Source organism: Cydia strobilella, chromosome 15 (genome assembly GCF_947568885.1).
Source record: "Cydia strobilella chromosome 15, ilCydStro3.1, whole genome shotgun sequence".
Taxonomy (NCBI): Eukaryota; Metazoa; Arthropoda; class Insecta; order Lepidoptera; family Tortricidae; genus Cydia; species Cydia strobilella.
Window position 1 is genome coordinate 6,433,864 of NC_086055.1, and position 24,639 is coordinate 6,458,502.

Here is a 24,639-nt window from a genome sequence, read left to right on the forward strand (position 1 = left end):
TAGCCTGTCTGAGCAAAAATATGAGATCATAACCTTTAACACGTAAGTACGGTATTTTACACCTTCCTCTTAACGCAATATGTGAGAATAACATCGTAAAATTACGTTACACTCAAAGCAATGTAGAATCAAACGATTTCAATAAAAATATCGCAATTATTTACGCAAATTAACAAAACATTATTTGTAAAATTATCCGCCCAAATTACGTAGGTAGGTAGGAGTCTGAGGTCAGCCATTTTTAAACTTCTTCTTCTCTTCTTCTTTTCGTCTCGTGGCTCCACCCCCACTTCTATACGATGGATGCCCAGTAGGCAGCGGTGTTGACAGCCCTGGCTGTCGCGTCCCTCAGATCCAGTTCCGAGCAGTGATGTGGGCATGCGGGGCACGCCAGTAGATGTGCCATGGTTTGCGTTGCTGTGTCGCAGGTACACTGAGTCGAGGGGCTACGGAGCAGTCCCCATCTGGCCATGTTATGCTTACATCGACCAACTTGGGACCTGAGCCTGTTTAAGGACTTCCAAATTGGCCAAGGTTCTTTATGGCCAGGCGGCAGCTGCTCCAAAGCCTGCACGTACCCGTCCGGTGGGGGGCACCGGGTCTGCCACAGCAAGCGGCGCACATCGGGCGGCTCACCCTGCAGGGGGCTGGTGCTCCGCATGAAACTCCTGCGGCTTTTAAGACGGGCAGGTGGCGGGATATGTCCATGCAAGGGGTGTCGCTGGTCGTTCTCCTGCTTGTGCTTTTCGATAGCGCAGGCCACCTCCCGGCGGATGTTAGGGGGAGCCACTCCAGCTAAAGGGTAAACTTCTTCTTAATATAGCTGCATAACAATCATGTTAGGGATACCAGATGAAAATATCATAATTTTATGGGTAATTTTAACCTCGAAGTTTTTTCGTACTTCTAATTCCAAAAAATAAATAAACAAATGTTGTGAATATTAAATGTGGTGTACATTAATTGGTGTGATTGAGATTTGTGATTTCTTTAAATTAAAACCCATAATACATTTTATTTTACGTTTTATTTACTAAACATGTTTAGTTTTGTACCACCTTCGCGAATTATAGGAGGTATTTCATTGTATATACGCCTAAAAAGAACGGCCCATTGACATTTTATTTAACAATTTTTTAATACCGTCAAACAAGCTAATTTTGCCTCTAGGGTAATCGCCCCAGCGTGATATCAAATATTGGGGTAATTTTTACCAATATGGTATCCCCACGTTTATGACGTCATCTATGTCTATCCCTTACGGGCGCACGCGTATAGCTGGTCTATGTAATGCTAGGTCTATGGTCACTTTAAATTAAACTTATCAGGCATGTGTGGGGACTTCCGGTTCGAGCGCCATCTTGATAGTTAGCATCGTGATTAATTACTTTGTTTTTTGCTTATTAATATTGTTTAAAGTGTAATATCGATAGCTTATTATACAGTAAACTAATGTGGTAGTGTGCAGTGAATGGAGAATTAATTTTGAAGCGCGTTTAACCACCATCTTGGAGTCAACGGCTGGTAGTCCACGTGCTTCTTGTAAAGTCTAGCTATCGATTATAAGAGCTAACAAATCACCGTACACTGTCTTGTACAACCGTACAATTTTTGTCGTTTGTAAACCTCTCAATACCTTGATACTGGCGAAATAGTCCCACTGGGCTGAAGCCATAATTTTAAAAGAAGAAGAAGAAGAAGGCATGTGTGGTGGGGGGGAAATGTCAGAACGGGATAGTCTAAATAGTCTTATATGTCTTTTAGTAGGAGTAGCAGAGAACGCGTTACTATTGTTTGTCCTTGTTACAGTCTCACATCTACTCGACCAATCATATTGTCGCATTGCGTATGTTCTGTCCCTCACGGGCGCACGCGTTCGACCACTTCTATAGGATCCTACCTTCTATGACTTATCTATTTGGCTTTGACGCTTTGACGTCATGTGCCATACGTCAGTTCAATAGTTCATAACGTTCCGTTTTCTTTTGTTATCGACTCCATTTCAAAGTTGTATACGTTACATGTTTTCAATTAAAAGTGAATGTTATATGGATGTAATAAAATATACTAATTTTGCGTAAATTATACATGACATAAATATATATTTTTTAATAAGAATATTTTCGAAATAATAGAATAAATATTTTTGACAGTTTCAGTTTTGCGAAAGAACGAAACGTTTTCTTAATCAAATTCAAAATAATGTATCCTCGCCTGCTACGAAAGCCAACAATTGGAATAAATAACTTTATCAATTCAAGGTCAGAACATTTTGTATTTTAATCAGTCAGTAGGCCCCTAACAGCCGCTCTGATTATAGATAGTGTGGTCGTCATAATCTTAAAAATATATTCACATAATCATGGCCTCTGCTATGTTGAAGCTGTTAAAATCAGAAGTAAGTTTTGTTTATGAAGTATTTTCGTTATATTTTACTGGAAGCGTTTCTCTGGAGTGTGAATTTACTGAGTATTTGATTAATAAGTACTCAATCACCTAATTCAATATGAGCCTTGACTTTGAACTTTACTATTTTACCTTGAAAGCAGAAGCTGTAAAAATAACACTAACCACGCCTTCCTTTCTATATAATTAGCTAGAACTAGAAAGCATGGTATATTTGTACATCTTCGCCCAGAATAAGCATATGCTTATTCTTTGTTTCTTTTCTTAGATGGATTTAACTAAGCCATGTGATTTGTGCTTCCTTGCAATACTACTTTTGTCTTTTTTTCCTTAATTAGTCGAGTTAATAATTAATATATATTAGAATGGCTTCTCATCAAATTAATGGTGCTTTACAAAACTGCTGTGGATTGATGACAACTATTGGGCGGGGAGTATTTTTTTTTTTTTATTAGGTATGTATGCTCTCTCAATGTTTCAAAACCTTTTCTTTGTAAAAGCCATAAAAGTAATATTTTTGCCAATTACTGATATAAATTTTTTAATGTTTTCTTCCCTCTTCCATCACTCGAGAGTAGCATGGTTGTGAACAAACAAAGGAGTTCTTAATACATCATTCACCTGATTTGTTATTTAAACTCGCTACATAATTCATAGTGGACACTGGTGTTGTTTGTTGCTCATTTCAGTATTTGTCTCAGAGTTTCATCACAGTCTGATTTTATATTCAGTATTATACAGAGGTGGCTTGGTGTTGTGATATAAATAATTTATCTACAGTTTTAAAAACAGCATAAATTCCATTTTGAATTGTTCAATGTTTACTTCTGTTAGTGTGGAATTGAGTGTCTTCTCAAAATACTAACACATTTTCATGAAATGTCCTAAAATGGTATATATATATATGGTGTATATATTGGTATATATGGTATATATATTCAGTTGGTAAATACTTTAAATTACAGGGTAATCTTAGAATTTAAATGCCCAATCTGCCTTGCTTTTTATTAATTGTTTCATTTCAACTAAACCAATTAATTACACCAAGTTAAGATATGATTAAATTTAAAATATTTTATTCTAGGACTAAAAGCTTAATCATGTAAGTATGGAAAAGAATATTTTATCTTAGGAAACTTTATTTTTTACAGTACTTATCTATGAAGATAAATCAAACATGATAAATTATATTGAAAAACCTGTCAAGTTTTCAATATAAATCGAAGATACAGGTTATGTCATAATTAAGGATAAAAAGTGTAACATTTCTTTAAATAATACTGTATGTTGGCTAAAATATATGGTACTGTCGCCATCAGATATATCGAAGTAGCCAAGGCGCTCAAAAATATGTGAACACGCCTCTATTCTCAAGGCATTGGAGTGAGTGTTCAGATATTTGTGATCACCTTGGCCGCTCCTATATATCTGATGGTGACTGTATATATTTAAAGATAAAAGTCATTGGGGCATAAAAGTCACTGTATTCATTAGTATCTATTTACTATGATAATTTAAACTAACTCCTTTCACACAATTTTCATTTGCATGTTAATGAAAACAATCATGTAGAAAAACTTAGTTCTGACAGTAAAAGTTGCTATTAGAACACATTTATGTACTTATTTGTTTACCATGTATGTAATTATACTATTAATGTAGAACAAGTAGCTAATTGGCATGTAGAAAACAAGAAACACAACATATGTTATTATTAAAACACTTTCCTAATTTTTTCAGTCTCAAGTCCTACTGCGAAGAAACTATAGCAGCTCCGCTCCCACAACTAAGCTGTTCATTGATGGCCAGTATGTGGACTCGAAGACCACCAATTGGATTGAACTCACCAATCCAGCCACAAATGAAGTTATCGGAAGGTAATTTGAAGAATATGGCTTCCTAGATTAGAGTCACAAAGGAAAACTTTTTTAGAGTTTGTAGCATAAACTAAAAAAAGGGAACTTAAAATTAAATTAAATTACCCGGTTGATTCTACTGCTTTTAAATTGATTTTTGTCCTATTGGGTTGGCCAATTATACATATAATTACTAACTTTGCGACTTCATCTGTGTGGAATGATTGATGTCCTTTCCGGGGCCAATCTATCTCCATAAGTACACAATTTCTTCAAAATCAGTTTAGTAGTTTAAGGGTGAAGAGGTAACAGCAGACAGAGTTACTATTGCATTTACAATATTAGTAGGGATGTGCAATATAAAAATACAAGTTTTAGTGGAGTTTGTACCACAAACTACAAATAAAATTTGAACTTAAAACAAAAACATATAAATCGTCAGGTGACAAGCAAAACTCACTAATTACTGAAAAATAATTAAACAAATCTCAACCTTATTCAATAAATAATACGGTTTACTCTGGCTATGAACTTGTAATGGTATTTAGTGACTTTTGCTTGTCACTCGACGAAATATAGTTTTATTTTATTTTATACCACGTCGGTGGCAATCAAGCATACGGCCCGCCTGATGGTAAGCAGTTACTGTAGCCTATGGACGCCTGCAACACCGGAGATATTACACGCGCGTTGCCGACCCTTTAAAAACCTGTACACTCCTTTTTTGAAGAACCCCATATTGTAGCCCCTCGGGAAAACCTCGGCAGGGAGCTCATTCCACAGCCGAAGCGTACGCGGGAGGAAATTCCTCTTAAACCGCACAGTACGCGACCAGTTAGGTGCTAGGGTGTGAGGATGAACACCCTGCCGATGGCGAGCGGTGCGGTGATAGAAAGCGGCCGTTGGCATCATGTCAAACAATTCTTCAGAGCACAGCCCATTGTACAAGCGGTAGAACACGCATAAGGAGGCGAAGTCTCTCCTTAGACTAATACCGCTTGTGAGTTTGGGATCGTCGACGATTCGTACAGCGCGCCTTTGGACTGAGTCGAAGGGTCCAAGCTGGCATCCAGGTGCAGGTGCTATATTAAATTTCTATTTTTGAAATACTTTTTTTTTGTCCTCTTGGGTTTGCCAATTATATACCTAATTATTTTATCTTATTATTTGATACTGTTTATGAGAAGTTACGGTGTTTCTCACTGGTTTTGAGCTTGATAATGCATCAATGCACATGTGGCTTATCAACTATGATTGTCACTTGACCTGTAGACCTATCGCCAACATCGAAAACTACAAAAACGTTATCTGCCTCTCTGTTGCTCGAATATGCAAGAGCGATAGAGAGGCAGATAACAGATTTTCGATATTGGCCTATAAATAAATTTTATCTAAAACCTAAACGTGTTAGAATTCTGTACGAACATAAACAAAACATAGTACCTGCATATGTATTTAGTTCAAGGGCCTGACATTCTTTGATAGAGAAAGATAGTCTTATTGCGATTCCTATAAGAGGAAAGAGAAAATAGTGCCATGATTTGTCTTTATCACCGACCGGGCATTTTTTCATGGTCGGGTTATGGCATCATACCAAGGAGGCGATGGCGAAATACCGAAATTTATAAGAGTAAAAGAGAAAAAGGATTATGCTGCCATACATGAAACTGTCAATACATGAATATGTCTTTCTCTTACCCCTGGTCGCTCGGTTTCATGTCTATAACTACTTGTATATACTATGTCTATCATTTAGTTAGATGACTGTTACATACTGTTACATACTAATGTATTCAGGTTATCATTATCATAAAGTTTACCATAGATATAATTTAATCACGGGTTCTTAAAAGGGTTGGGCTGGTACAGTCAATGTTAAAGATATGTTTATATTTTACGCCTTATTACAAAGGAGTAAGGTGCAAAAGTGTAAACATATCTTAAACGTCGACTACAATAAATTAATCTCTGCCATTTAATGAGTCTTATCAGTGATCGCACTTAAACTATCGTGAGACATATTTCAAAATATTTATCAGTACGGTTTTTATTCACTATTATTTTACTATTATTATTTCACTATTATTTTAAGCGACTAAAAATAATAGTGAGTAAAAACCGTACTGATAAATATTTAGTCTTATCAGTGCTTCGGCAAATCTGTTCGAACAATATCACTCAGTTTCATATCTTAACTATGTGGATTGTTATCTTCAATTTGCCAAACACTTTAACAACATGGGCGCCATTCATTTATTTCGTAAGACGATTTGCCAGATTTTGACCCTACCTCCATGTAAGAAAAAATTAAAATCGGCTGACGGCTGACACCCTCCCCCTTGTTTAATATTTATTACGTAAGAATCTAATCTAAATAATAATAATAGAAGGAAAAATAGAGGGAAAACGGGGAAGGGGAAGAAGGAGGATGAACTGGCTCGATAACATCAAACAATGGACAAACATCAAGGACGCGGCCACGCTAACAAGACTGGCCAAGAGTAGAAACGACTTTGCAAAGGTGGCCACCGACGCCCGCTAGGGCATGGTAGCAAAAGAAGACGTAAGAATCTAAAGGAAAAAATATACACATTGAGATTATTTTGAGTTTGATTTTCAAAGAAACAGTTTTAAGAACGTTTATTTTGTACCTCCAGAGGTACAAAAAAATATGTTTTGGTAATAAATGTAATAATCAACTTTGGTTTCATTTTAAAGTGTATCGTTATCAGCACTCGCGCGGATGCACGCGTACTTTTTCAAAGTGTAATCTTAACTTGCGCATTTTTGTGATAAGAACTATGAAGACTGGGATCCCACCCCCCTGTAAGTCGCCTTACGTAATAAATGAATGGCGCCATGTATGGTTACATTTAAAACTTGTTGATTTGCGACTACTACTACCTACATTTAACTACTACCCTGATTACGGTACATACTAAGTTGGTGGTATACAAGCGTATAGCCCACCTGATGGAAAGCTGTTACCATAGCGAAATGACACTTACAATTCGCAGACACATTAATTGTACATTCCTTTTATGTCGAACAATATAGAACATAGAACTTTATTGCTTTCTTGTTTGTACACATACCTATTGATATTTTTGTTATTTAATTTCAGAGTTCCAGAGACAACAAAGGAGGAATTAAACTCAGCCTTGGAAGCAGCGAAGAACGCCTACAAATCATGGAGCCAAAGCACTATTATGACTCGCCAGCAACTTATGTTCAAGTATGTTGTATTCTTAGACTCAAAATACGTCTTATATTTTAGACTATTAGGTGCAAAATGCCACGCTAACCTACCTTTTTTGCCAGGCCACATTCTGAAATGTATTTCTGGGTATTTCGGACAAAGTAGGACGTCCGAATAGCTTAAATCGGGCCGAACTTATCGACAGCTATTTCGAATGAATGTATTATGGAGATAATTTGGAATATTTTTGCAAGATTTCTTCGTTAGGAAAGTGCATGGGACTAAAAATATAAACAACAATCGTTATTAAAAAATATATCAATGCTTGGCATTGTCTGTGATGTTTGAGTACCTATTCATAAAATAATCCGCTTATAAATCAACCTTGTGTCTAAGAAAGAACTTTTGAAATGTAGTTACAGCTCTAATTTCGTGAGGTGGCAACCAAAACTCACTAATTACTAAAAATTGATTAAACAATAATCAACCTAATATGGTTCACCATGACGATGAACTTGTGTTGGTCATTGCTGAGTTTTGGTTGTCGCCTGATGATTTATATTCATCACATAATTCAAAAATAAAAAAAAGTGATGAAGAACCTAGGGGGCGTTCAAATTACACATTGGGGTGGGGGGGGGGGTCTTGTAAAACGTTACGATGCGTTACAGGGGCGGGAGCGGGGCTTGGAACAAGGCGTTAGGTAACAATGTTTTTATTATTATTAAATAAAACACATACATATATAATCACGCCTATTTCCCGGAGTGGTAGGCACACAGGTAGGCATCAGAGACCACGGATTTCCACTTGCTACTATCCCGACGTGAAATTTTATGATTATACTTTGCTGAACATTATTGTGACTTAGGTAAGAATGGTCACTTGGGTGTTACGTAACTTTTAGGTAGGGGGAGGGGGGTACACGAAAATGTTACGGCGCGTTACACGGGGGAGGGGGGTCAAAAATATTCGAATACTGGAGTTCAAAAAGGCGATTAAATAATGATGTGAAATAATGTTGCTTCCAGTTAACCCTATGTACGCCACGCCTATCGTGCGCAACGCGTCAACGCGAGCCTTATCGGAATGCAGGAAGGTTGATATTGGGCTGTAGCCGCGCGCGGCAGTTGACGTCTTTGGCGGTCAAAGGCTTAAATATGGATTGTAACTACTGTAAATAAGGTCCAAATTTCATTAGCCGGGTCCACACAGAGCGAGCATACGCGCGAGGCAATTTCCTAGCGCATAAAACGGACAGTGTAGACCACTGAGTTATTGTGTAGGTCGTGCCTCGCGCGCGCCGCCTCGGCCGAGGCACGTCTAAAAAACGCACGCACGTTTTCTACACTGTCCGTTTTGTGCGCGAAGAAATTGCCTCGCATGTGTGCTCTGTGGACTGTGGACTGTGTGGCTATTGACTCTCGTGAAATCCGCTTCGAGCCAACTCCACCAATTTGATTTGATTGTCACATAATTGAATTTGTGAACAGATTCGCTCGCCTCCTCCGTGAGAACCACAGCGAGCTGGCCGCGAAAATCACAGAGGAACAAGGCAAGACCACGGCTGACGCTGAAGGAGATGTACTTCGCGGCATTCGTAAGTATAAAAGTTCAAAGTGGTATATATGTCTTTGTCATTTGTGAGTATATATGTCTGTGGCGGTAAATAAATATTTGTAGCACTATACCCTGCCTGGAGGGTGTACAAAACTTGAATAATTTTCTTACATACTAACGTGCGAAATAAACAAAGAGAATTGATTGTAATAGCAGGTAAAGTCTAATAAAAAAACCTGCCCCTTAGTTTGGCATCCAAAACAGATGGCGCTGTACTGCGCCATATGTTTTGCGGTCACTGAATTGTCAAACGTCAACTTTTGACAGAATTACCGCATAATGTAAGTTGTACAGCGCCATCTAGTTTACTTGTCAAATTCGAAGCACGAAATTGTCTTATGGCGTTATTAAGTTCAAATTTCTTCAACAAAATATCTCGAGTTATCAACTTCTTTCCGCCGCGTACGGAAATAACACTTTGCTTGTAGTAAATCAACACATTTAACCTTTTAGACGCCAATGACGGATATATCGGCACCGCAGGTCCAACGCCAAAGACGGATTAATCGGTCAAAGGCCACAGAGCAACATAGACCTACGTGCATGTACATAAAGTTCAATTTCAGTTTTGACATTTCGGCGTGGCGTGGCGTCCGAGTGACAGCTTTTGTGTTTGACACGGCGTCGAAAAGGTTAACTGGCCATTGGTGCCACCAAACCTTATCTCCTTTCGATGAAGTTTACAGGTGATCAACAATGGCGCCCAAATATTTAGTTTAATAATTTTTCAGAGCTAGTGGAGCACTGCTGCAGCATCACGAGCCTGCAGCTGGGCGACTGCATCCAGAACATCGCCAAGGACATGGACACGCACAGCTACAAGGTGCCGCTCGGTGTTGTGGCTGGTAAGGCCTTTGATATAACTGACAATTTCTTAGAAAATATCCACACAAATTGTATCATACAAAATCGACTATTATTTTCAGTCAAATGATACGTTGAGTGTGGGTATTTTTTAAGAAATTTTCAGGTAAATCACATTTCAAGTTTTGTCCCTATTCACTCCAGTTCCAGCCATCCCTATTCACCCCGTTTAACGGCACCATCTAGGGCAAATGGATCATTTATCCCATATATATTAGTTAGGGGTCCCCGGCAGCTTAGAGTAGTCAAATACGAACCCAAATATGTAGATTTCGTATATGTAAGATCTTTCACAGCAATCGAGATACGAAAAAAGTGTTTTTTTAGACAATGTTTCAATATATCATAAAAAAATAAGTATTCATTTCTTTCAAAATCTGGTAGACAAAAATGGAGATAAAAGATTGAAGAACCGATAGCCGTTTGTGTTATAATTCTATCTGTCGTGCAAAAGTAGGAGATACGATTCAAAACTTATCAAAAATCTATGAAAACCGCAGGTAGCCCCTTAAGGTAAAAAAAAAAGCCTTTACCTCCTTTAAATTCCTCACGTAAAAATACATGTGTATCCACGGAGTAATTATCTGCCTGAAGCATCATAGTTTCACATAAGTACCGATTTAGAAAGAAAGAAAGCTTCCTCTAAATATTTTACCATTGACTCTTATACTTAGTCAAAATATTAATAAAATTTGCATTTGGACGAGGACACGTTCAATCTTTAAAAAGGTTTATTATATTTTTATCAATATTTGTAATATCCATATCGTTTGGTCACAGGAGTGGCCGCCTTCAACTTCCCTGTGATGATCCCCCTGTGGATGTTCCCGGCTGCGCTCGTGACCGGCAACACCTGCTTGATCAAGCCGTCGGAGCAGGACCCCGGGGCCACCCTCGCTATGGTGGACCTGCTCACTGAGGCTGGAGCACCACCTGGTGTAGTCAATGTATGTTGAATACTATAAAAAGAATACTATACTACACCATACTATACTAGAATACTATACTAGAAGAAAGAATACTATATTGTCCAATCAATTTGTTTGAAAAAAAATTCAAAAATATCCTTTAATTTTTTGAATAAAACGATTAAAAAAAGCTGATGGAATGTGCTTAAGTTATAGGTACTAGCATATGCCCGTCGTAAAATTTTGTATAAATGACGTTTTACTCGCTTTCAGGCGTGATAAGTACTTTTACTAGTTCGGAAATGTCTTTCCTCCTACCCAATTCAATAATGAAGATGGGAAATTTCAAAAATTCATAATAATCATTATAGAGAAATATACCAAAACGCGCTGACACGTCTTGCTGATCCTTTAAGGGCCAGTTGCACCAACCACAATTAACAGGCTGATTAACGTCAAGCAGCAGAGAACTATGAAACTTTCCATACAATAAAATTTAGCAAACGGTAAAACGGTGACAGACGGTTTGGTGCAACCGACCCTAAAAATCGTATTTTTGTTGTCTCCAGGTTGTCCACGGCACGCACGACACCGTGAACTTCTTCTGCGACCACCCCGACATCAAGGCTGTGTCGTTTGTTGGTGGAGATGCCGCGGGCAAACACATCTACTCAAGGGCTTCTGCTGCTGGTACGCTACCTACTTATTATTAGCTAACCTGTATAACTTGTCTCATTATGAGGCGAAAAAAAAAACTCTTAAAGCTAACGAATTACTCTTTAATTGCGGAAATTAACAGTGAGAATATTTTGCCCCAATTGTAACAGGTGGGACTTTTTGATCGCATGACAAATAAAAATAATCTATTATAAAAAAAAAAATTACCTCAACATTTTGAAAGAGGAGTTTCTCAACTCACAATAAAAAAAGAAATCAACGTGGCAGAACTTTAAAAAAAAATTAATCATGGTAAATATTTGTCCACAGGCAAGCGAGTGCAGAGCAATATGGGAGCTAAAAACCACGGCGTGATCATGCCGGACGCCAACAAGGAGCACACGCTCAACCAGCTCGCCGGCGCGGCCTTCGGCGCCGCCGGACAGCGTTGCATGGCGCTCAGCACCGCCGTCTTCGTGGGTGAGTACTACACGTATAGTACATCATCTGTACACAGGAACCACGGCGTATAATAATCAATTGTCAATTGTTTTAGTCACAACAAGTCAACTTACACCCATTGTCACCAGTTGCCAACGGAACCCTATTTTGTAAAGCTCCTAGTTACAGTTACATGCAGAAGGCAACACTGGTCAAAAGGCTAGCGTTAGTGGTCAAAGAATGTGTCTCAATTTTGCTGGTTTACGTATAAAATTGTAATTTTTAGCTTTGTAATATTTAGGGTTTTTCGGCTTTGTACGATTTGTGACTTTATACTTATTTACAAAGTGACTTGTTTCAGGTGAGGCGAAGCAATGGATCCCAGACCTAGTGGCCCGTGCGAAGGCGTTGAAAGTAAATGCTGGCCACGTGCCCGGCACCGACGTGGGGCCGATCATCTCCCCGCGCGCTAAGGACAGGATCCTGCGGCTGGTCGAATCTGGTAAGTTTTGTGACTGGGACCTGGGTCATTATTGTAGGCCGATTAATTTATTAAGCAAATCTCAATTAATTCAAAATGTTTCTTTGGGTAATCGTCCAATTGTAATTCAAATTCTCCAACTATGATCCAAGTTAACCCAGATCAGATGCCACTATACTACTACTACTCTGACTAGAGTCAGATGGAACTATAATTATGCATGAAACATAAAAGTCCATGAAACAGGTAATTTAAATTTACAAAAATGTTAAGATTTTTAAGAAACTCATAATAATACCATTAGATAATATTTTTTGGTTTTAGGTACTACTTTAAGAGTTTTGTTTTTTGCTTTGTACTCTGTATAAATTTTACCAAGTTTCCAATAATATTTTTTATTAATACCTATAGTTTTTGATACCCCTCTAAGTGTTATTTTTGTTCAAACGAATACGTACCAATCATAATGTTAACTGTATTGATAACAGGAGTGAAGGAAGGCGCTAAGCTGGTGCTCGACGGACGCAACGTCAAGGTTCCCGGTTTCGAGAAAGGCAACTTCGTCGGGCCCACCATCCTCACCGGCGTAACACCGACCATGGAATGCTACAAGGAAGAGATCTTCGGCCCGGTCCTCATCTGCCTGTTCGTTGATACCCTCGATGAAGCCATCCAGATGATCAACAAGAACCCCTACGGCAACGGCACAGCAGTGTTCACCACCAACGGAGCGACCGCACGCAAGTTCTCCTCGGAAATCGACGTTGGACAAGTCGGCGTCAACGTCCCCATCCCTGTCCCACTATCTATGTTCTCTTTCTCCGGCAGTCGCGGCAGCTTCCTGGGAACGAACCACTTCTGCGGCAAACAAGGACTCGACTTCTACACTGAACTCAAAACGGTCGTTTCTTACTGGAGACAAAGCGATGTGTCGCACACGAAAGCTGCCGTATCTATGCCTACTCAACAGTAAATAAGTCGAAATGAATTACTACTCAATAGTAAACATAGTTTTTGAAGTATTTTGTTTCGGGAAAATTGCCTATTTATTTTTATAAGTAATTTTAGATGTAAGGAGAAATCGTTGGCATTTACTGCTGTTTATTCATTGTCTTCCATATGAGAATGTGTAGGTATATATTTTATTAGCAAGGGTTCAGTAGCAGATGGATTTACATGGTTCTGAAATGTTTCCTATTAAGAGTACAAAATATAATAAAGTATGAATAAGTCATAAAAATATACCTTTTATACCACTCATATTTGAACCGCAGTCCACCATTTGCCGAACTTTTAGCTAGAGTTGTTTTCACTTGTTATATTGGCACCTATTTTTTGCTCATTGATAAATATATATTTTTAATACCATCATGTTGCTTTTTTCTACATTGTCATGAAATTAGAAAGTCCACATGCAGGTATAGTAGTCATGCCTTTGTAGATATAACGCTGGTTGATTTTGTGGCGTTTAAATTAGTGACAAGCCACAGTCGCACTTTCGCAAGACATTGGGCCTGAAATGGTGTATTACCTTTAATCTCCGTCTCACGTGATCGTTGCCATGTACATGAGGAGGGGACAGATGGGAATACACCCCTAAAATGGCTTATATTAAACAATCTAGTTCGTAAAATTGTATCCAGAATTTGTAGTTGATAGTCATGCATTTATCTCCCTCTCACTTGTAGAAACTAAGGTTAGTCGCTGATCTAAAAATTTATTTTCAATTCTCATGCTCGTAAAGTTCGACTTTAAGTCATGCGTAGACGACATAAAGTTGCTTATTATGTTCTAGAGCATAAAGTAAAATCATCTATTACGACCCTTATTGACTTAGCAATAAAGTTCAAAATCTGCCATACAAATTACCAGCCCTGCCGGCGCGCGGCGCCCCGCGCCCCCGACCGGCCCGAGTACAATTTTCTTTAGTCTTGAATAAATACGGTATAAAATAATATTGGATATTTTTGTACATTTTACTCACAATCGAAGTGAAAAGCAGTGTATTTTAACTATACCTAACTCAGGTAAAAGTGTCCATTTTTATCCTCGACTATATTGGTCCTCGCTGCGCTCGGACTAATAAATTACCTCGGATAAAGATGCATCGCTTTATGCCCTTGTTGTACAATCTTCTATTGGGTATGATAGGTCCAAACAATTATTCAATTGCCTTTTCATTTTCACGTCATTGGCATTAATAATAATAATTAATAAATTCTTTATTCAAAGACCAACTGGGATCAATCAGTGTTAGTAATACGTAATACCAAAGAACATTGAAGTTATTTTATTGCGCCACCAAAAATTACTAATTTAGTTATTTATATACTAGCTTTTGCCCGCGACTTCGTCTGCGTGGACTTAGTAATCGGAGCTAGAGTAACAATAGCGCCTTGATAAAGTGTAATAGCAATCATGCAATTTGAGCATATGCTTAATTGCTTATGTACACAAATTATCAGACACTCCATTAATTATTTTAATTCCACCCCGCTTTCGACCCTCTTAAGGGATGATTTTCGGAATAAACACTATCTATCTATCCTTCTCCGGGACTCAAACTATCTCTATGCCAAATTTCAACTAAATCAGTTCAGCGGTTTAATCTTGAAAAGGTAACACGCAGACAGACAGACTTTCGCATTTATAATATTAGTATGGTTTTTTTAACTGACTGATCACTTCTTATCGCCGTGCGTAATAGCCATAGTGAGAGCAGGAAAGAGATATTTCTTTCTCGCTCTCACTAATGGGTGCAGCGCACCAAGGTCGCGGTGCGGTGCGATAGTGTGTCACGACTTTTAAGGGTGGTATTCCATCTATCCAATATCTTTGGCCAATGTCATTGCGTCACACTCTCTCATTAAGTAAAATGTGAGACAAAATACATATTAGACAAAGAAATTTAATAGATGGAATACCACCCTAACTGCGTATGCGTCACTTCGCGACACAAAGAAAACATCAACAACCGAAATTTATATTTTGAATTCAAATTGTTGAACCCTCGATCGGAAAGGAAATCCATGAAATGTTTATAGATTGTTGTGTAAATAAATGCATTGTTTAATAGTTTTATTTGCAACATGTCGCTCGAACTGTAAATCATTAGTATCATGACACACCGATTGTAAAAACATCCTTTTACTTTGAGTTTGGATTTCGCGAAACAAACACGCATCACGATGTATCGCTTGTGTTTTATCGTGGTTCTTTTATATGTGTCTGATTGTGATGGTTCAGCTCAACAATGTAGGAATGATAGAGGCGACCCAGTTGACTGGTAAGTAAAGTACCTGTATTTATTAAATGAAATTCATTCCACACCTATGACTATCCTAGGGTCACTGGATTACTATATTTATTGAAACAAAAAATAATAAAAAACGTCCTAAATATGTTCTATAAGCTGCTCTGTATTTATATAAAGCAAGCTTAACTTAAAACAAATATTTTAATTAAGTATAAGTACTTACAAATAAATGTTTGTCCAGTTTGTCACAATAGAAATAGATGTTGAGTCACTTACAATAACTAAAATATTATATTGCCACCCATGAATGAAACTTTACCAAGACAAATGCAATTTTGATTTAGCAAATAAAAAATTTAAAATTCAATGGAATGGAAGACCTTTTTATAGGCCTCTGGGCTGCTAGAAGATATGGTTGTCTGCCTAAATAAGCTTAAGCTGCTTTTGTTCATAGGTTTTACATATACAAGTTACCTAAAGAAAAGAATCATTTAAATCCCCTGGTCCGGAAAGGGGTAGCCTACATGTACCTGACTCCGTCACAACTGCGCCAAGGTTGGATCATGTCCGACTTGTCCATTGCCAATCCCAACTCCATGTTGGGCAGGACACTGCAGCCTATGTACCAGGTAAGAGTTCTTTTTAATGCTATAGCCTCGTAAGTCCCCATGTACTTGCACAAGTACAAATTAAATTCGAGTTTTGAACTCGTATAGAAATAAAAGAAAGTTCCAAATTCAAAAGCGCAAAAATTGCTCTGGGTCTTATGAGGATAAATAAACTAATGTAACTTCGAATGCGAAAAAACTGCTTTTCAAACTGCTGCACTCACAAAATTATGCAGAGACAGAAGCCATATTTAACAAGATTTAGTTTCAATATTGTGTTTAGATTTAGCCTTACTTTGTAGTTTAGATAGTACTGGCCGTGAGTAGTTTCTTACTAAATGTTAGATGTTAATTGTAACAGCTCTGATATCTAAATTGTAATTGGTTCCCCGTGATACAGGTATTGCCTAGTGCGGAAACCCCTGGTATGTCTGTAACCTTTAGCCAAAAATAAATGATATTTATTCTTTATGAGCACACTCCGGGGTTTTGGGTGTGAGAATTTTTTACACTAGCCAAACTATTTTGAGATTTCCAAGAACATTTATAGCTTACAACCTATTTAATTCATAGATAGGTAACTATTTGACAATAAACAAAGTTATAAATACATGAACTCATTCCCTCACCCAAAACCCTGGGGTCTGTTAATGAATATGTTTGACCAGCTATTCCTTAAAAAATAACTTTATAAGAATTAGATTTATGTCCATTATTCATTAGGGTTGTATGGTCTTATTGTGGTTGTACAAATACTAGTACTTAATTCATTTACTGGGATTAAGTAACTGAGCCGACTAGCCTATAAAGACCTTGTGTTAGGTACATAATTCCTTCAGTGTAAATATTGTAATACAGTTTTATTAATAACACTGTCATTATCAGTGTTGGCCATTCACTTCTTACAAGCAATACCTAGCTGTTACACTAACCCATCCGTATGAGAAGATAAAAAACATATATTGTGTAATTCATATTGCAGTCAAAGAACACTATGACCGTTTTGTACAACGACCAGCCACCATCTAATGAGAATGCGCCAGATATTCTGCAAAATGTAGCTGAAATGTATTCAAAGCGTAAAAAAGGTAATTATGAAAAGATAAGGTTTTTTATCCCATAATAAGTAATAATACTGCCTGAAAATCACACAACCATAATATTTTTAGGACAAGTTAAATGTATTTTACTCAGTGCCTATAAAACGAATATTTTATTTAAAAAAAAGTTTTCATTAAAGTCAGACCTTCTTTCTCACGAAATAAGGTCTAATTTTATTTGAAAAACTATCGGGGTTGTTATGATTTATGAGTTTTATGACTAGATTTTTTGGTCCTATAAAAAGGACATTGGACATTAAGAGATTATGTCGATTAGTTTATTTTAATTCTTTAAAATAAACTAATACTTCGCGTACCGGAAGACGAACTGCCGATAGGCCTCCAACGAGATGGAGCGACGACCTGGTGAAGGTCGCGGGAATTCGGTGGATGCGAGCGGCACAGGATCGGTCGGAGTGGCGAGCCTTGGGGGAGGCCTATGTCCAGCAGTGGACGTCTATCGGCTGACATGTTGATGATGATGATGATGATGATGAATTCTTTAAACAGTATAAATTATTTAGACAGTTGCCCGTGAGTGTTACCGTATTAGTTTCACAATTTTTACCACAGGTCAAATGAAGTTCACGGAACCTTCAGTAAAGAAGTACAAGAAGTTTAAGCTGGGCGACAAGTATTACGACGACTACGACCTGGCCGAGATGTGCAAAATGCACACTAAATTCCTGAAGAATAGGGTCGAGAAAGGCCACACGAAGGGCGTGATTATGGGAGACAAGTTTACCTCGCTGTGGCTGGTGCATTCTGTGCCGAGGTTCCCTCCGGTGCCTGATGGTGAGTTAATACACTATTATATCATGCGCTGGCAAACAAAGAGCGTAGTAACCAAGGCGTTATTGATGGTAGAACAGATGTATATTACGGCGATATGACGGCGACCTCAGCAATCAATGCTTTTTCCTCTCATGAGCTCTTACTCTTATGTGGGGCCAGGCCAAACTTGCTCTTAAAAAACCTTTCACACTCGCGGCAGTAGAGTTGACCGGCCGTATTGTACGTGTACACGTAGGAGGGCTTAGAGGTCTTTCCTTGTGCAATTGTCGTTGATTAAACAGATGTACAGTGTAATCAAATGAGACTCTGAGTTTGACAGCTGAAGTGAATGGCGCTTTACTGAGCCACGTGTTTTGTGGTGGATGAAATCTCAAGTCAACTTTTGGCAACCAGAGTAACCGCTATATACGGAGCCGTACACCGCCATCCACATCAACTGAATTAACATAGCGATAAATATAATTGTGTCCCAAATCAGGTATTTAATTTAATCCATACAAAACAATTTGCTCGCAACTGTGACGTTCGTTTTATTTTTTGATATTTTTATTCGACAAATTAGTTATTTGATAAGTGTCAATTTATATGAAAATTTTAACGCACAAAAGTTGACATATATTTGCTACGTCGAGCCCGATCATCACTTTTAGTTCCCCCACCGTGCATAACCAAACGGCGGAAAATAGTGAATACAGAATAACATAATTTCACGTAACACATTTGTTGCATGAATGGCATTAACTTCGGGAGAATTCATACCATTGTTGCATTTTTAGGGTTTTTACCCTTTGGGAACGGAAAGGGTAAAAACCCTATTACTAAGACTCCACTGTCCATTCAGTCTGTCTGTCTAACACCAGGCTGTATCTCAAGAACCGTGATAGCTAGACAGTTGAAATTTTCACAGATGATGTATTTCTGTTGCCGCTATAACAACAAATACCAAAAACAGAATAAAATAAATATGTAAGGGGGTCTCCCATACAACAAACTTGATTTTTTTTGCGTTGTGGTACGGAACTCTTCGTGCGCGGGTCCGACTTGCACTTGACCGGTTTTTTTAATTTCCACCCATATTTATGTTTTCACTTCAGGTCGCGGCATGAACCTGACCAGCTACAGCTACCCACAAACCGGTACGAAGTATGGACAGTCGATGCTCTGCATGTCGGTTCAAACCGCCACCGTAAACCAGATAGCCAAGCAGCTGAAATACAACGAGCCGCTGGTGGTTTACAGCCAAATACCTACGGAATACGAGAATGAGCTATCGACGTTGGTTGAGGTGGTCAACAATAAGACTGTTGACGCTTCTCCTTGGTAAGTCGCCTACCGATTCACTGATTGTATAAGATCTATGTTGACAGATAAAGTAATAAAGTATCTGAGACTAAAAAAAATCGTCATAGCTGAAAAATATGGCTGTACAGAACCACATTTTTATGGTAGGTAATTTAATTATAAACGTCAACATTTGATAACCAGAGCTACCGCATAATGCACGGAGCCCTGCAGCGCCATCTACATTAGCTGTCAAATTCGAATTTGTCTTAGACTAGACTACAAATCTAGTAAAAACAATGTGTTGCCTAGATATTCTTGTCACCTTAATAATGACGAACAAGGTCGCGTAACGCGTACACTCATACAACCTTGTTTGTTATAGAGGCAAACAGCGATTGTAGGTTACAAACCGTCCCAGCCGTACTTACAGCTCGCAAGATATGGCAGGCCTAAGTTATGTTATGGGCGCTTGCAACTTGATACTTTCAATTGCGGAGTACGCCGCAATACAATAACAATATAATTACTACGCCGTAGTTAATAAGGATGAGGACAGGCGACTAGTATAACTACCTATATAGCCAGGGGTGCGAAACTCCTCCTTTCGGGTATTCTCGGCTCCGTTCGGCTCAGCATTACTCCGGTCTCCGAGCAATTATTAGGGTTGGCACAACTTGACGTCCCTTTGCGTGTACGACCACAGATAAAATAATGACCTGAATTTTGACAACCCTAAATAGCCGAAAGGGATAGTACCATACATAAGAAAGGGAGGGTATGATTCGTCCCTGAATCGCTGTCAAATTCCGGTTTTGTAGCAAGTTTCTTTTCTGTACGGTAGTACTATTACTTATTCTGTGCTACCAGCTATCAAAAGCAAGTTACATGAGTTTATTGAGTTTCATATTAAGTTGGTATTTGAAAAAAATGGGTATTTATCAAATTTTGTCTATTGCTCCTTACAAAATGTCGGTTTTGTTTTTGTTTGTGCTACTTAAATACGATCTGGAAACACTATGAGTAATAACTAATAAGTTAATCTGATTTCCTTTTAAATTCTTATGTTGAGTCATAGTGAAAACAATAGTCACAACTCGTGTCGTATTTGGATGCAGTGCTTGGTATTTGTTGTTACGTCTGTTTTATATCGCATTCTTTGACTGAATAGTATTTGTAAATAATATAGAATGACCTACATGTGTATTGAATAAACAATATACAATAAACGTCGGCATGTAATATACCGACACAATAAATAATAATTTACTCAAATTCACGATTATTGATCAGATATTATAGGTACTTAATATGAAGTGACTTTAGGAAATTTTGTTGTTACTTTGATAGTTTCAAATCGGCCACTAAATTAAGTTATTTTTATGAACTGGTTGTGTAACACATTAGTTCTCTATGAATTCTTGTTTACCTACTACCAAAATCCCTTAAACTTCAAACTTCAACATTTATTCAGCAAATAAGCTCAGGCAAAGGGCACTTTTACACGTCAACATGGAATTTACATACAAAAAAAAAAACTGATCAACAATTATAGAATTCAATTTAAAAATTAAATTTCAAAGTCGCCTCTGATTTTAGTCACCCCGGTTTATTAGTACTGGTTGTTTCCTCCACATAACCCTGACTATTATTTCCCCAGGTACCACATAGAGAGCTTCGAAACCCTAGCCGGACGCAAGTTCCTCTCGTTCGCGAAGAGTGCCATGTTCAACGACGACTTATACAGTGGCTTAGTGGCCGAGGTTTTGCAGTCAGACTTGCTGGTGGAGTCCTGGACTAATGGGCCTGGCACCTTGGACTCGGAGTGCAATAGGAACTTTCAGTAAGTAATTAATTGGCCTATATATAGTATATAGTAGTAGAGTGTTGTGTTCAACAATATACAGTGGCTTAGTGGTCGAGGTTCTGCAGTCAGACCTTGCTGGTGGAGTCCCAGGACTAATGTCCAGACTAATGGGCCTGGCACCTTGGTACTCCGTGGTGGTGTAATACATATCACTACTTAGTATAAAACAAAGTCGCTTACTGCTGTCTGGATGGATGTCTGCTGTCCCTATGTATGCTTAGATCTTTAAAACTACGCAATACGTATAAATTCAATATACGCGATATAATCCGTTTTCATAGTTTTATTTCATAGATAAGAGTGATTCAAGAGGAAGGTTTATATGTATATCAGCATTGCACCCGTGCGAAGCCAGGGCGGGTTGGTAGTTTCTAATATATTGCATTTATATAATGATATTAGCATTTAAATATAAAATTAAAATGTTTATTTAACCAATTTCAGAGTGCGGAACATAGAGCGCCTAAAGTTTCCCCTGGCTCGTATGTCTTTCACGTCTCACCACGACCACTCGAAATGGACGGTCGCCGTCGCGCACAAGATGCACAACAGCCAGGACACCAAGGTGGCTGACTACTGGGTCTGCGTGGGAGACATCAATAGGGCGGTAAGTTGACACTAATTCACTCATACAACTTATTATTATTAAGCAAAGACACATTGATTGAGTAAGATGTGTAAAATATAAGACGATTTCGTGCTTCGAATTTGACAGGCGAACGAGATAGCGCTGTACAGCTCCATACATTTAGATGGTAATTCTGATTGTCCAAATTTGACGTTTGTCAATTTAGTGACCGCAAAACATATGGCCACAGAATAAGTAATAGTACTACCACTACCGTACAGAAAAGAAACTTCCTACACTACAAAACCGGAATTTGACAGCGATTCAGGGACGAATCATGCTCTCCCTTTCTTATTTATTTATTTATACAAGGATGTATGTATGGTACTATCCGTTTCGGTTATTTAGGGCAGGGGTCGGCAACCTTTTAGCAGCCAAGGGCCACATATCAGTTAATGAAATTGACGCGGGCCGCACTTTGCTAATATTTATGACTTTATCAGGTATTGCCGTTTGTCAAAATTACATACAAAATAGCCACAGGGAGGCTCGCGGGCCGCAAGGAGAGGTTCGCGGGCCACATGCGGCCCGCGGGCCGCCTGTTGCCGACCCCTGATTTAGGGCTGTCAAAATTCAGGTCATTATCTTATCTGTGGTACACGCAAAGGGACGTCAAGTTGTGCCAACCCTTATAATGAGGGCTATCGTTTTTTTGCTCACCAGTTGGCGCCTCTGTTGATGGTGATCCAAAAGACTAAAGAACAGCTGTCAGTCATTGAAGTGACAAGTGACATGTGACATTTCGAACTATGGAAAAGACCACCATCTACACTAGCGCCCCTAGCGGCGAATTCATACGCGTTAGCCCTCATTGCTCAGAGCAATGCTGAGCCGAACGGAGCCGAGAATGCCTGAAAGGAGGAGTTTCGCAGTTTTCGCACCCCTGATAAGGCGCAGTACAGCGCCGGATTTGAAGCACGATTTTTCTTAGACTTTACCTCTCTATTACAATCAAGTCTCTTTGTTATTAAGTAAGGAAACTGATAAATAGAGTGAGTACTCTAAGCTTACTTATTTTTCTATGATCGAGCTGGGGGCCGATATTTGAATTTCGAGCGCTCGATTTCGTCTGCGGAAAACGGCGAATTGATAATTATGAAATACGAGCAATAGATATTGGGAATCTAGTGGTATTAACCACTCGTTTTCATCAATCTTGCCTAGTAGTGGAGATAATATATTTGAAGGGAAAATCACGAAATCGAGCGCTCGAAATTCAAAAATTGGCTCCCTGGGGTTCGAAACTCACTCGCTTGATGTAGGTAGTGCATAATTATTTTCAATCCTATTTTCACGGAAACGTACGACCGTGACTTGCTGTTTCAGTCAGTCTCGGTACAAAAAGTACTGAGGTTGACTGAAGTAGCATGACAAATACGAACGTTTCCGAAGAAAATACAATGGAAAACAATAAAATTATGCACTACATAATACATTTGTACCGTTAGGCGAGATGTTTCATTCCATCTGCTCCCGTGTCCAAGTGTTCCATGTTTGTGTGCATTGATCTTTATCTGTTTTATTTTCATCTTTATTCTTTTTCAGTTACCACAAGAATCCCGGGGCGGCGGGACCGTTTGTACTTCGGGACCGATTTTATGGGGAAATTTCGCTCATTTAATTGAGTCAGTCCAATCATGTTGATTCTAATCTACTTCTTAGGTAATGAATTGAATTCATTATGTCACCCACAAAAGAACTCTGTGAATGCGTTCTTTTGAAGTTACCATGTGTTTTTGTCTCAACATAGAGTACAATAAAAAACTTAATACGATCATATTGACATGCCATTACTAATATACAAACGGAATAAGTTCAATTATAATGATCGGTTTTAGTAACAATGTACTTAAAGGTAAAACTATTCGAAACGTTACTGTGAAATTCCAATCAGTTCTAGTATTAATGTATATTGTGGATTCATGTAGCGGTTTTTACAGCTAGAATGCGCTATATATATATATATGTTTTGTTCTTATGATTTTCCAATTTGACATTGATTTAACAATCTTGTTACTGCGAGATAAGTATGTACTGAGCAATGCTTCGCCATTTAGAAGTTGCTCTTCAGTATATTAACTATTGTAGTTCTTGTTACGCGTGAATTATGTACCTTAGGTAGTCCAAATACTAGTTCAATCTTTATTGTGTTCAAATACCTACGCAATTCATAACAAATATTATTTATTAATTTCTCGAAAAGGCTCTTTTTATTAGCCATTTAGAGTATCTGTGATCAACGTTGTGAGTTAGTAGGTACCTAATATTATTAAAACCAAAGTTAAGAGAATGCAATACCTTATATACTTTTATTTTAAGGGCCATCTTGTTTCATTTTTTACCGCTTTATCTACTCTTGTGGATTTTTAAGTAGTCTTTTATACCTTACACAGTACCTAAAAAGTCTATTGACGACGCGTTTACACTTTATGTATTTATGTATTAGTAAATAAGTCTAATGGTTATTTTAAAATATCATTTAGATAATAAAATTTTGTACATAAAAATATGTTTTTAAATATTTATCTTCGTTTCCTTACCTTTTTATTCATCTTGCGATATTTATAGGTAGAATCAAATACCTAATTTACGAAATACCTAAAATTGGGTATTGGTACTGGATTTACTACCAGCCATTGCAACGACAAACTAAGTATATGTAGTGCGATCAT

At 38.1% G+C, this 24,639-nt stretch overlaps 2 protein-coding genes across 3 annotated transcripts; both read left to right on the forward strand.

The window, feature by feature from the left end:
- Positions 1-2,173: 2,173 nt before the first annotated feature.
- LOC134747882 (probable methylmalonate-semialdehyde/malonate-semialdehyde dehydrogenase [acylating], mitochondrial) lies at positions 2,174-13,798 on the forward strand. Of its 2 annotated transcripts, none has more exons than XM_063682556.1 (10): positions 2,174-2,261; positions 4,147-4,283; positions 7,387-7,497; positions 8,955-9,061; positions 9,813-9,926; positions 10,726-10,892; positions 11,423-11,543; positions 11,841-11,990; positions 12,313-12,453; positions 12,921-13,798. In XM_063682556.1, exons 3-10 carry the CDS (start codon positions 7,472-7,474, stop codon positions 13,403-13,405), a joined length of 1,311 nt encoding a protein of 436 aa, XP_063538626.1. In that variant the 5' UTR covers positions 2,174-2,261; positions 4,147-4,283; positions 7,387-7,471; the 3' UTR covers positions 13,406-13,798. The 2 variants fall into 2 exon arrangements, with proteins under 2 accessions (XP_063538626.1, XP_063538624.1); XM_063682554.1 differs by lacking the exon at positions 2,174-2,261 and adding an exon at positions 2,262-2,398.
- Positions 13,799-15,371: 1,573 nt separating this feature from the next.
- On the forward strand, positions 15,372-24,393 carry LOC134747899 (deoxyribonuclease-2-alpha). Its single transcript, XM_063682576.1, has 8 exons — positions 15,372-15,718; positions 16,143-16,317; positions 17,279-17,384; positions 17,970-18,191; positions 19,286-19,511; positions 21,133-21,315; positions 21,784-21,946; positions 23,513-24,393. Exons 1-8 carry the CDS (start codon positions 15,621-15,623, stop codon positions 23,609-23,611), a joined length of 1,272 nt encoding a protein of 423 aa, XP_063538646.1. The 5' UTR covers positions 15,372-15,620; the 3' UTR covers positions 23,612-24,393.
- Positions 24,394-24,639: the final 246 nt, after the last annotated feature.